Source organism: Chiloscyllium plagiosum, unplaced genomic scaffold, assembly GCF_037043375.1.
Source record: "Chiloscyllium plagiosum isolate Xiang-an unplaced genomic scaffold, Cpla_swu_hap1 HiC_scaffold_3, whole genome shotgun sequence".
In the NCBI taxonomy this organism is placed as follows: Eukaryota; Metazoa; Chordata; class Chondrichthyes; order Orectolobiformes; family Hemiscylliidae; genus Chiloscyllium; species Chiloscyllium plagiosum.
Window position 1 is genome coordinate 41,488,402 of NW_028270141.1, and position 12,428 is coordinate 41,500,829.

A 12,428-nucleotide genomic window follows, 5' to 3' on the forward strand; every position below is an offset into this window, starting at 1 on the left:
TGGAAGGTGGGTCAGATGATTGGGGTGGTGCAGGCTTGGGGAATAGGTTAGATCTAAGGCATCTACAACTACACCAACAGTACCTCACACCTGATGACAAGGTTTTTCACCCACAATGGAGAGGGAGTAGTACTCCGGTCTGCCCAGTTTCTGCCTCACCTTGATGATAACCTCCTCCCACGTTTGGTACATGCCTTGGCCTCTCCTGACCATCAGATCATCTGCCCTGATGGTGAAGGGTATAAGATCAGTCGGTCAAAGTTCTAAAAAACATGGCCTTGTTCTTGCCTCAACTTACCTTGGCTCCCGAGACCAGTTTGAAATGGTTGCATATGCTTATGTGTCTGTGCACTGACAGCAGATCCGAGCAGGAAACAACATGCATCTATATAGAGGATGACCTGCAAGTCTCCCTGCCTGGAATAGTCACCCCTTCCTCAGTAAAAGGTTCAATGCAACACGCAAACAAGGCATCAGGAAATGGTCAACCTTGCCAGATTTCAGATCTGATTGGGAAGATTTCTCATTGTCCATCATTGATTGAGACTGCAATAACAATGTTTGTGTGTGATTTACATCCTGTATGTGGATCACATTGCCATTTTCTGCTCAATTTCACTGTCAGCATGAGCATCTGCAACCAGTTTAAACTGGCCTCAGGAGCCAAGGAGGCAAGAGCAAGGCTATGTTCTTTGGGACTGGGCCAATCAATCCTTTGTACCCTTCACCGTCAGGACAGAAGATGCTGGGAATATGGTTTGGACAGGCTGGGTGTGTGCAAAAACTTGGAAGGAGTGTGCCGCCATGGTGAGGCAGAAACTTGGCTAATGGGAGCACTGCTCCCTCTACATTTTGGGTAGAAACCCTGGTCATCAGTGTGAGATACTCTTGGTGTTATTGTATGGGGTGCAGGTCTGACTCATTCCTTGAACCTGTGCTTTTGCAGTCACCCAAGCCATCTTCCACTTCATCTAGAGGTCAAAGATGGACCGTGTTGGCAGGGACACCACATACAAAGCGCTCGATAAGAGGAATAAAGACATACCCAACATACTCCAGGTAATGGTTTCATGTCAGTTGAAACTCATTAGCTACGTTACTGCCAATATACAAAGCTGAGTACCTTATAACTGCTGACTTTCCCTGGATTGGTTCACTGTGATGCTGACTGCAGGACAATCGCCCTGCTTGAGAGAAGATAGTTAAAACCTAATCTAGTTGTTGTATGCTTCAACTGAATATTAGTTTATCTTTAAAACGGAGGGCAGTGTCGAAGCGACGTAAGATTATATTTGTGGACTTCTTAAGTTCTAATACTTTTATAAATCAGGTTAATACTATCGGAAGGATGTTGTGAAACTTGGAAGGGTTCAGAAAAGATTTACAATGATATTGCCAGGGTTGGAGGATTTGAGTTGTAGGGAGAGGCTGAATAGGCTGGAACTGTTTTCCTTGGTGCATCTGAAGCTGAAGGGTGACTTTATAGAGGTTTATAAAATCATGAGAGGCATGAATAGGATAAACACCCTGGGGTGGGATAGTCCAGAACTAGAGGGCATAGATTTAGATTGAGAGGGGAAAGATATAAAAGGGACCTAAAGGGCAACTTTTTCACACAGAAGGTGGTGTATGTATGGAATGAGCTGCCAGAGGAAGTGGTGGAGGCTGGTACAATTGCAACATTTAAAAGGCATCTGGATGGGTATATGAATAGGAACAGTTTAGAGGGATATGGGCCAAGTGTTGGCAAATGGGAGTAGATTAGCGTAGGATATCTGGCCGGCATAGACGAGTTGGACCGAAGGGTCTGTTTCCGCCCTGTACATCTCTATGACTCTAATATAATAAATGCACGTGTGTCTGACTGTTTTGAATGAATACGATCGTGTGCATGAAGCGGGAGTTTGAGAGTGACTGAACGTGTGGTCTTCAATGAGCCAAAGGCGGTTCCGGAGAGGTTGAGGTTGCAACGGGCTGGGTTGAGCTGTCGTTCAGGCTGAGCTGGGCGGAGTGAGTGTTGGTGATTGGGCGCTGCAGTGGTTTACTGGGGCTGGTCTGGCGCTGTTTGCTGTGGGGAGTGGGCGCGGACAGTCAGTTGGGCACAGTGAGTTGTGGAGCGGTCTGGATTGTGGGCATGATGCCGATGGAGAGAGTGTGGCTCCTGGCTGTCCTGCTACGGGCGGCTGTTGTGAGCGGTCTCTCCTCAGGAGAACTTTACCCTCATGGGGAGGACGCTGGGGACAAGTTGCTAGCTCCCGGGGACGATGTCACCTCGGAGCCGGTCAAGTTGGGCCAAACGCTGCGTCTATTCGACAGGACTGTTAGAAACCTTTATGTAAGTACCTGGTAATTCCTCATCCGGAAAAAAAAAGTTAACAAAAAAGTCTTCCCAAGTTTGCTGCTGGGAAGAAATCTTGTGATTTTTTTCTGGATGGGCGGGGAGGGAGGATTTCATTCCTGTGAGAAACCATTGATCAAATATTTTATTATTTATTTTGTCGATGGTTCCAAGGCGAGGGGCAAAAAAACCCTACTTGTGCCCACTATCTAATGATTAATAAATATGTTCGTTTTAATTGGAATTTCAACCGTTTAGACCAGCCTTTCAAAGACTTTTTAGTTAGCGTCAACCGTAAACTTCATTGGTTCAGTTTTCGTGATAACATCAGATTAAACTGTTGCGTGAAGGCAGATAAATATGTTACATATATTCGTGCAGTTGTGCACATGTTGAAATATCCACCTATAAAAATTAAGTGAAGATGGAATGACCGACATCAGAAATGAGTCCATCCCTCATTTAAGGTGGTCGGCGTAGGAATTTGTTTATTTTCAACAATCTCTCTGTTTCTTCGATCATCAGCCTCCTGTGTGTTTTCTTTTTCAATTTAGTTTTCTGGATCTGGTTTAACTGCCCGTTGATCAAGTTTGTGTGGAAAGTTAGTTCTCGAGTCTAAAGTCAGGCAATTTGATTCCCGCGAGAAGCTGTTTCTGTTTTTAGTGTGCATATTGCAGGTGATTGGAGAAAATAGGGTTTCATCTGGTTGCATCCTTCAGGGCAGTAATTCCGAAAACCAAGTAGTTTAGCATGTTCTAAGGAGAGTATATTAGCAGAGATTATTTCCTCTTGGGAGGAGGGTGGGTGGAGAGGATCGAGCTGAAGGGACACAACCTTGAACTTTGAGTTAATTTATTCAGTAATGAACCAAACTGGTACATACTTTGTCAGAAAAGATCTAGGTAATGGAGTTAGTAGAAAATTTGATTTTTTTATGTGTGTGAAAGGACATCAGAAGATGTTATGGCTGAGACACAGACCAGTTATAGTATATTTGAATGGCAGTACAGGATGGAGGTGCTGAATGATCTCGTTTCTGGTGGCTGTGAGCTGTGATTTCACGTGTAATTAGGGTCGTACAGCGCAAGAAGAATTATTTTCTGTTTTTAAAAATATATATGTATATAATTTTGAAAATCATACCTGTGATCTGTTGTGTGACTAAAGGTAAACACAAATGGAATCATTACCATCAGCAAACCTTCTGCAGAAGTAAATTATGTCGACACTTTTCCACCAAGATTTGGTGCGATTGCAGCATTTCTGGCTGATCTGGACACTTCTGATGAAGTGGGGAAGATCTACTACAGGCAGGAGTCATCACCACAAATCCTCCATCGTACTGCATTGATGATAAGCAAAGGTTTCCCTGACCTAAACTTCAATCCAGACAACATTTTCATTGCCACTTGGGCCAATGTGACCGCTCATGAGGAGCTCAGACGAGGAGACCAACCACAGAATAAGGTAATGAGCTCGGTACAATCCTAGAGTGAAATAAATGGGAAATCAGAAGGAGAAGTTACTTACTGGGTTTCATGTTGGAAGTAAATCCTGTCCTCTGCTGAGTTAGCTAATGATCCAGGAAAAGGGTCACATTTGCAATAAATGCCCTAGGCTAGGGAGGGGATGTTAAAACATTATGGCGCATTCCAAATGGATGTTCACTGTCTCCTGGTATAGGTACGTGCTGATATTTAGATGAGATCATGATATGTGCCTTAACAAAATCCCTTCTATAACTATATGAAATGCTTAATGTTCAGGATTTAGATTATGGTAAAGCCAGAGATTGCTTGGAATACAGTACCAGTGCTGGAGTGACTATTAGTAAAATTGACTTCTTCAAATGAGTGGGAGTAAATTTTTAGTGCACAATCCTGAGACTTGCCTCAGACAGCTGTTCTCATCGGATCCTAAGATTCCCACACTGTGCATATGGTGACACCTGGCACTATTTCGACCTCTCGCTCCAACAACACCACATAGTGCTGCCCTGCTTCCCCAGTTCCCCTTTATCCTCCAACTCATTTGCTGTTCTGACAAGAAACCTTTTTTCTTTTCCTTTCAGGCATAAAGGAATACATAAGATGCAGCAACTTGGGGATTCCCATACCCCTCTAAAACCTAGCTTTCTGCCTCTTCCCTTTGATTTCATCCCCTCTCTCCCAACTCCACCTCTTGTTAAGTATTTATTATGATCTTCTATTCTCCGATGCTGAGCGTTATATACTCCACAAAGGACTTGGTTTTGGGCACAACATGAGTTCTTCTGTTGTCTTTGCCTCCATACCTATTTCTTTGGATAAGAGTCTTCTCCCTATGCCAAAGACCCCTTTGCCCACCTCCAACACTTTTCCCCCATTTGGATCCCACCCTCTGGCTGTTCACCTGCACATGACCCATTCATTGAGAACTATCACATGATATTGGTCACCTCAATTTCTTTGCCCCTGACCCCTTACCCATTTGACCCATATCTCCTTCTGAACTGACTGCAGTCTGTCCTTTCAGATACAACCCTGACTTTGTAATCAAGCCTGTCAATAAGGATGGTGCTGTTATTGTTTTGCGGACTGACCTCTACATTGCAGAGGCTAAGCGCCAACTCTCAAATAGCTCCTCCTTTCTCCCCCTGGACCATGACCCCACCATGGAACATTCTGACACTTCTCACAATCAGGTCATGACAATTTTCAAGCTTTGAAATTGGGCCTAAGTGGTTGAGGGGGGAGAAAAAAGTTGGGAAGCAGTGCTATAAACTGTCCCAACATAGTCATCCATAGAGTTTGTTCAAAAAGTGTGCTTGGATTGATCAGTGACTTCTTCACCAATTGTCTTCCTGGCTTGTAAAATTCAGTCTCTGATTGTGCAAATGTCACTGCCTAGGATGATGTTTATTTCCCATCCTCAACTGCCCTTGAGAAGGTGGAGATGAGCACTGTTTTTGATCTGCTGCAGCCCATGTGATGTTGGTAATACCCACAGTGCTTCTGGAAATGAGTTCAAAGACTTTGACTCAGTGATAGTGAAGGAACAATGGTACAGTTCCTAGTCGACATGATGTGTGGGTTGGAAGGGAACTTGCAGCTGATGTCCCAGGTATCTGCTGCCCTTGTCCTTCTTGATGGTAGAGATATCAGGTTTGGAAGGTGCTATCCAAGGGGTCTTGGTGAGCTGTTGCAGTGCATCCTGCACATACTGCTGCCATTGTGCATTGGTCATGTAGGGAACGGCTGTAAAATAGTTTGGGAGCCCTTTGTGGAAGTTCCTGCAAACAATCATGTTATAATGACTGGATCACTGATTTGAGTGTTCATTGTGGGATAAATTGACCAGGTCTCTGAAATACTGCAGTGGGATCTGTTCTGTCCCTTTGATTTAATGTCTCACCCAAAGCTCAGCACCTTCAGCAGTGCAATGGAGTCTGGAGTTATCAGCCTAGAGTAAATGTATCAAGTTGCTGGGGGGGGGGGGTGGCTTGAACTCACAACTATCTGATTCAGAGGTCAGAATATTCACACTGAGCCATAGCAGATTAATTTGTTATAACTTCCAACATTCTCATGGAATACAGGGAGAACTAGCCATTTGGATACAGAACTGGCTCAAAGGTAGAAGACAGAGGGTGGTGGTGGAGGGTTGTTTTTCAGACTGGAGGCCTGTGACCAGTGGAGTGCCACAAGGATCGGTGCTGGGCCCTCTACCTTTTGTCATTTACATAAATGATTTGGATGCGAGCATAAGAGATACAGTTGGTAAGTTTGCAGATGACACCAAAATTGGAAGTGTAGTGGACAGCAAAGAGGGTTACCTTAGATTACAACAGGATCTTGACCAGATGGGCCAATGGGCTGAGAAGTAGCAGATGGAGTTTAATTCAGATAAATTCGAGGTGCTGCATTTTGGGAAAGCAAATCTTAGCAGGACTTATATACTTAATGGTAAGGTCCTAGGGATGTTGCTGAACAAAGAGACCTTGGAGTGCAGGTTCATAGCTCCTTGAAAATGGAGTCGCAGGTAGATAGGATAGTGAAGGCGGCGTTTGGTATGCTTTCCTTTATTGTACAGAGTATTGAGTACAGGAGTCGAGAGATCATGTTGCGGCTGTACAGGACATTGATTAGGCCACTGTTGGAATATTGTGTGCAATTCTGATCTCCTTCCTATCGGAAAGATGTGAAACTTGAAAAGATTTACAAGGATGATGCCAGGGTTGGAGGATCTGAGCTACAGGGAGAGGCTGAACAGGCTGGGGCTGTTTTCCCTGGAGGGTCGGAGGCTGAGGGGTGACCTTATAGAGGTTTACAAAATTATGAGGGGCATGGATAGGATAAATAGACAAGTCTTTTCCCAGGGGTCGGGGAGTCCAGAACTACAGGGCATAGGTTTAGGGTGAGAGAGGAAAGATATAAAAGAGACCTAAGGTGCAACTTTTTCACGCATAGGGTGGTACGTGTGTGGAATGAGCTGCCAGAGGATGTGGTGGAGGCTGGTACAATTGCAACATTTAAGAGGCATTTGGATGGGTATATGAATAGGAAGGGTTTGGAGGGATATGAGCCGGGTGCTTGCAGGTGGACTAGATTGGGTTGGACTATCCGGTCGGCATGGAAGGGTTGGACCGAAGGGTCTGTTTCAATGCTGTACATCTCTATGACTCTATGTGAAATGATATCTTGATGGCTTTTTGTGTTACCAGAGAAATACCTTCCAGGTGATATTGGCTTCTGATGAATCCAGCTCCTATGCTATTCTGCTCTACCCTGAAGATGGCTTGCAGTTTTATGGAACACGTTCCAAATCAGCAAATAACATTGACTTAGAATTACCAGCTCGAGTGGGCTTCAGCAGAGGGGAAAGCAGTTTTGTGCTATTTACACTCGAGGGACCGTCGTATGCAGTTACATCTGGCAGCGAACAATCTGTTAAAAACCTTTACCAGTAAGCAAATTTAACATTTCTTCATCTGAAATGTCTCTTAATCTTTATTCCTTCTGTCAGACAGAAATTGGACAAATATTTGTCAAAGAGAAACTTACAGGGCTTTGGAGAAGGAATATTGGTGTGAATTAAATAGCTCAGTTGATAAAACACAATGATCTGAACGTCCTCTTTTGGTGCTGTAGAATTTTGTGATTCTATCCTGTTGTGATTTCCACCCTAAGTGAAAAAAGCTATTGCTGTTCTTTGTTGCCATGTAAAGTTTTTTGACATTTTTTTAAATATATAAGGATCTCAAGAGAAAATGTGTCCTCATGTCCTTATGTTTATGGTGGTCAGGAAAGCTTATTGACTTTGGTTTTCTTTGTTTGACAGCTTCCGTTTTAAGAACATGTTGCATTGTTCCCTCCTGTTTATAAGATTAAGTGACTTAACTGAGACATTTTAAGATGCCTAAGAATTGGAATGGAAATATACAGATTATTTTCCCCGGCATGGGGGGAAAGCCTGGAACATGGGGATCAGAAAAGTTCGCAATTGGGACTGGCATTTTCAACCCCTCAAAGGGTTATGAAAGTCTGAACCTGTGTCTCCTAAAAAGCTGCTAAGGCTTTGGGTTTGGTTAAGAAATTCAAGGCTGTAATTTTGGATATATTTTAGTTAGGAAAGGGTGCTGAGGATTTTGGTACCAAGACTGGTAATTAGAGTTGAGAAGCCATGATCTAATTGATTGGCAGAATAGGCATGAAAAACTAAATGACTAAACTGTTCTTCAGTGTACCACTTACATTTGATGCCTAGTGGGAATGGAATCTTGTATATAAGCTTATTTCGTTAGTGACCTTTCATATCTTGGCTAAGCTTGTATGTTGTGGTAAGTATACAGTATATGCATAGAATGGATGGTTTATGCAGCTGTGATGCATAGAAAGGACCATGCTGATCTCCACATGTTTCAGTCCTTATTCAAGCAGGAACAGTATATAGTGTCAAAGATGAGGTTACCAGACAATCCTTTCATTTGATGATAAGACTCCTGCTGACAACCAGAAAGTTGTCAGGAACTGTTGTGTGTATTCAGCCTACAATGCAATCACTGGTATGCACACATCTGTTTCTGGTGTCATTCCTGTTGATGGGTAGCAAGTGGTGCAGTGATTTTTAAAATACCTAAGAGCTGCCACTTGTAGACCTTATGTAACCACAGCTACTTCATTAAAATTGCATTTCTTTGAACAAGAGAGCAATTTGGATAAATGCAGAAATTTCCTACACAGCCTCACTTGGTGGTAATGGAACTCTTTTAATTCCAAGGTCAAGGTTTTGAGTTCCACATTGGTTCTTAATTTTTGTCCTAATTATTTTATGAATTTTGTAAAAATGTTTTGACAGGTGTCACTTTCAGGCTTTTTGAATTCGCTACTGGAATAACTGTTGAAAAAAACAGCATTGCTTCATTAATTGCAAGCCTTCATCTTAAAACTTTCCATCATAAATATAGCTCCAAAAATATGTTGAAATGGAAACAGTTACAGAGCATCAAGTGTAGCAGGGAGCATTGTTTGGTTATAGAAAGCAGAGCTGCATTTAAAGCATCTCTCACTTTAAACAGTTACAGACTGACACTATCTGTGCATACGCAGGATGTGCATTCCATTGTTTGCTTCCAGTACGATTGCATTGAATTTAAAGATTAATATACTAATTAGGGTGATAGCTGCCCTTTTACATTTGTAGAAAACCAACCTACATTAAAGATTTTCTGTTGATGTGTTAAGACTTTCGGTCCTTCTTCTCTCATGGATAAATGTGTTTGTTACTAAAATGCTATCTTTGTAACCTTCAATGTAACAATGTTACACGCAGTTCAAGCCATTTCTCTGCCAAGGCAGCATGTTTTCTTCAAGTTTGTTATCAAAACCATTTTCCTCCATTCTGACAATGGTTGTAAATTCTTCCATTACGTTGAAAAACAGTAGGCTATCTTCAAGTCTGTAACTGTATGCCTTTTTTTAGATCCCCAGAGATTTTTGATTAGCTGTAGTTTGTAATCTGATTATGTCTCATTTAGTAATCCATGTCTTCAGCTACATATCATCATGCAGTTTTTATTCTACACTATCAGCACCCAGTGAGATGTTGAAGAACAAAGAGTATGAATGAATTGCAACTTAGGGCATACACTGACTACATAAACATTAAAAGCAAGAGTGAAAAATGATAACTAACAAAGGCAGAAATGCCTAGAGGAAGTATTTATGATCATCACCTTTTCTCAGCTGCTATTAGTTCTGAAGAAGAGACACTGGGGCTTGGAACTTGAACTGTATTTTCTCTCCATAATGCTGCCAGAGCAGCTGAGTTTCTTCAGCTATTTCTGCCTTTATTTCAGATCTCCAACATCTGCAGTTTAAATTAGATTAGATTTCCTACAGTGTGGAAACAGGCCCTTCGGCCCAGCCAGTCCACACCGACCCTCCAAAGAGTAACCCACCCAGACCCATTCTCTCTGACTAATGCGCCTCGCACTATGGGCAATTTAGGAGAAAGTGAGGACTGCAGATGCTGGAGATCAGAGCTGAAAAATGTGTTGCTGTCAAAAGCGCAGCAGGTCAGGCAGCATCCAAGGAGCAGGAGAATTGATGTTTTGGGCATAAGCCCTTCTTCAGGAAGGGCTTATGCCCGAAACGTCGATTCTCCTGCTCCTTGGATGCTGCCAGACCTGCTGCGCTTTTGCCAGCAACACATTTTTCAGCTATGGGCAATTCACCTAACCTGCACAACTTTGGACTGTGGAAGGAAACCGGACCACCGGAGAAAACCCACGCAGACACGGGGAGAATGTGCAAACTCCACACAGACAGTCACCAGAGGCTGGAATCAAACCTGGGACCCTGGTGCTGTGAGGCTGCAGTGCTAACCACTGAGCCACCGTGCCGACCTTAAAAGCCTACTGCACCTGGTATTCCCAGGCGGTCTCCCATCCAAGTACTAACCAGACCTAAGTCTGCTTAGCTTCCGAGATCAGGTGTTTTCAGACTAGTATGGCCGCCAGTTCTTTTTCATTTTGCATTAAAATAAAATAATATCGGTTAAGGATGATATATTACAAATAGTTTTTTTTTAAAAATGGGGAAGCAAGGTGAAACAACAGTATTAGATTATAAAACAATGTAAAGTCTTCAACAGATGCATAAATATCAAAAGAAAAGTCAAGGTAAGATAGTGCCACTAATTGATGCGCATGTTAAACTCATACATGTGGTAAAATGTTGCATTGTTAATTAGTCTCAGTGTTTATAGTCGTCATTGTCTACAGGTTTAGTACAAGAGGACAGGAGGATTACAAATGTTATGCCCTTGTTCAAGAAAGGAGGTAAAGATGACCCAGGTAGTTATAGACCAGTGAGCCTTGCGTCTGTTGTAGGAAAAGTCTTGAGATAGGATTTATAATCCTCTAGTAAGTAACAATTTGGTTAAATAGTCAACATGGATTCGTCATGGGCAGGTCGTGTCTCACAAAGCTTATTGAGATTTTTGAGAAGGTGACCAAGCATGTGGATGAGGGTAGGGCAGTTGATGTGGTGTATGTGGACTTCAGTAAAGCCTTTGATAAGGTTCCACATGGTAGGCTATTGGACAAAATGTGGAGGCATGGGATTGAAGGTGATTTAGCAGTTTGGATTAGACACTGGCTTTCTGTCAGAAGGCAATGAGTGGTGGTTGATGGAACATGGTCAGCCTAGAGTCCGGTTACTAGTGGTGTGCCACAAGGAACCATCTGTTTTGGAACCATTGCTGTTTGTCATTTTTATAAATGACTTGGATGCAAGCATAGGTGGATACTAAAGTCATGGAGTGGCGGATAGTGTGGAAGAATGTTGCAGGTTGTAGGGAGTCTTGGGATTAACTGCAGAATTGGGCTGAAAGTTGGCAAATGGAGTTCAATGCAGATAAATGTGAGTTGATTCACTTTGGGAAGAATAACAGGAAGGCAGAATACTGGGTCAATGGAAAGATTCTTGGTAGTGTAGATGTGCAGAGACATCTTGGTGTCCATGTACATAGATCCCTGAAAGTTGTCACCCAGGTTGAGAGTGCTGTTAAGAAGGCATACGGTGTGTTAGGTTTTATTGATTGAGTTCCAGAGTCGTGATGTCTTGTTGTAACTGTACAAAATGCTAGTGCTGCCACACTTGGAATATTGTGTGCAGTTCTGGTCGCCCCATTACAGGAAGGATGTGGAAGCATTGGAAAAGGTGGAGAAGAGATTTACCAGGATGTTGTTTGGTCTGGAGTGAAAGTCTTATAAGGAAAGGCTGAGGGACTTGGGTCTGTTTTCATTGGGGAGAAGAAGGCTAAGAAGGGATTTAATAGAGACATAGAAGATGATCAGAGGATTAGATAGGGTGGACAGTGAGAGTCTTTTTCCAAGGATGATGACATCTGCTTGTATGAGGGGGCATAGCTGCAAATTGACGGGTGATAGATTTAAGATAGATGTCAGAGGTAGGTTCTTTACTCCAGAGTGGTAAGGGCATGGAATGCCTTGCCTGCCAATGTAGTTAACTCATCCACATTAGGAACATTTAAACAGTCCTTGGATAAGCATATGGATGATGATGGGATAGTGTAGGATGATGGGCTTAAATTAGTTCACAGGTCAGTGCAACATCGAGGGCCGAAGGACCTGTTCTGCACTGTATTGTTCTATGTTCTATGTTTCCCAGAATTAAAAAACAGACAAGTAATGCTAAACTTGTCTTAAATTTGTCTTGAATGCTAAACTTGTTTTGATTTGAAACTCTTGCATGGAACTGGAACCTTGTGATTCAGACGTGTGGGCTACCAACAGAAGCATGGCTGACACACACAGCATGTAGAGGCAATGGAAAAAGTGCAAGATTAATAAGTATGATATCAGAACTAATTGATTATAACGAATTATTATTAGGAAAAGGATGGCCAAAAGGAGGTTTTTAAAAGTGATAATCAGATTAGCTTAAAGATGTTTCCACTTTGTAGGAGATTTAAAAATAAGGTTGACCCTAATAAGTGGGAATTTAGTGGGAAAAAAAATGCATGCTTGAAGGAAAGTTTTATAACATGGCAATTTCAATGCATTCTGTAAAGGAAAAATAAAACT

General features: G+C 42.5%; 1 protein-coding gene and 1 pseudogene across 1 annotated transcript in view; one reads left to right on the plus strand and one right to left on the minus strand.

Annotated features, from left to right (window-relative positions):
- The first annotated feature begins 2,098 nt into the window (after positions 1 to 2,098).
- Positions 2,099 to 12,428, plus strand: part of LOC122542349 (nidogen-1) — a 102,191-nt gene continuing 91,861 nt past the window's right edge. Inside the window, exons 1-3 of the mRNA XM_043680037.2 lie at positions 2,099 to 2,335; positions 3,506 to 3,805; positions 7,041 to 7,282. Of these exons, the coding sequence (XP_043535972.2) occupies positions 2,135 to 2,335; positions 3,506 to 3,805; positions 7,041 to 7,282 (743 nt within the window). The 5' untranslated portion in view covers positions 2,099 to 2,134. The remainder of the gene's footprint in view (positions 2,336 to 3,505; positions 3,806 to 7,040; positions 7,283 to 12,428) is intronic.
- Positions 10,230 to 10,338, minus strand: LOC122548696 (5S ribosomal RNA; annotated as a pseudogene).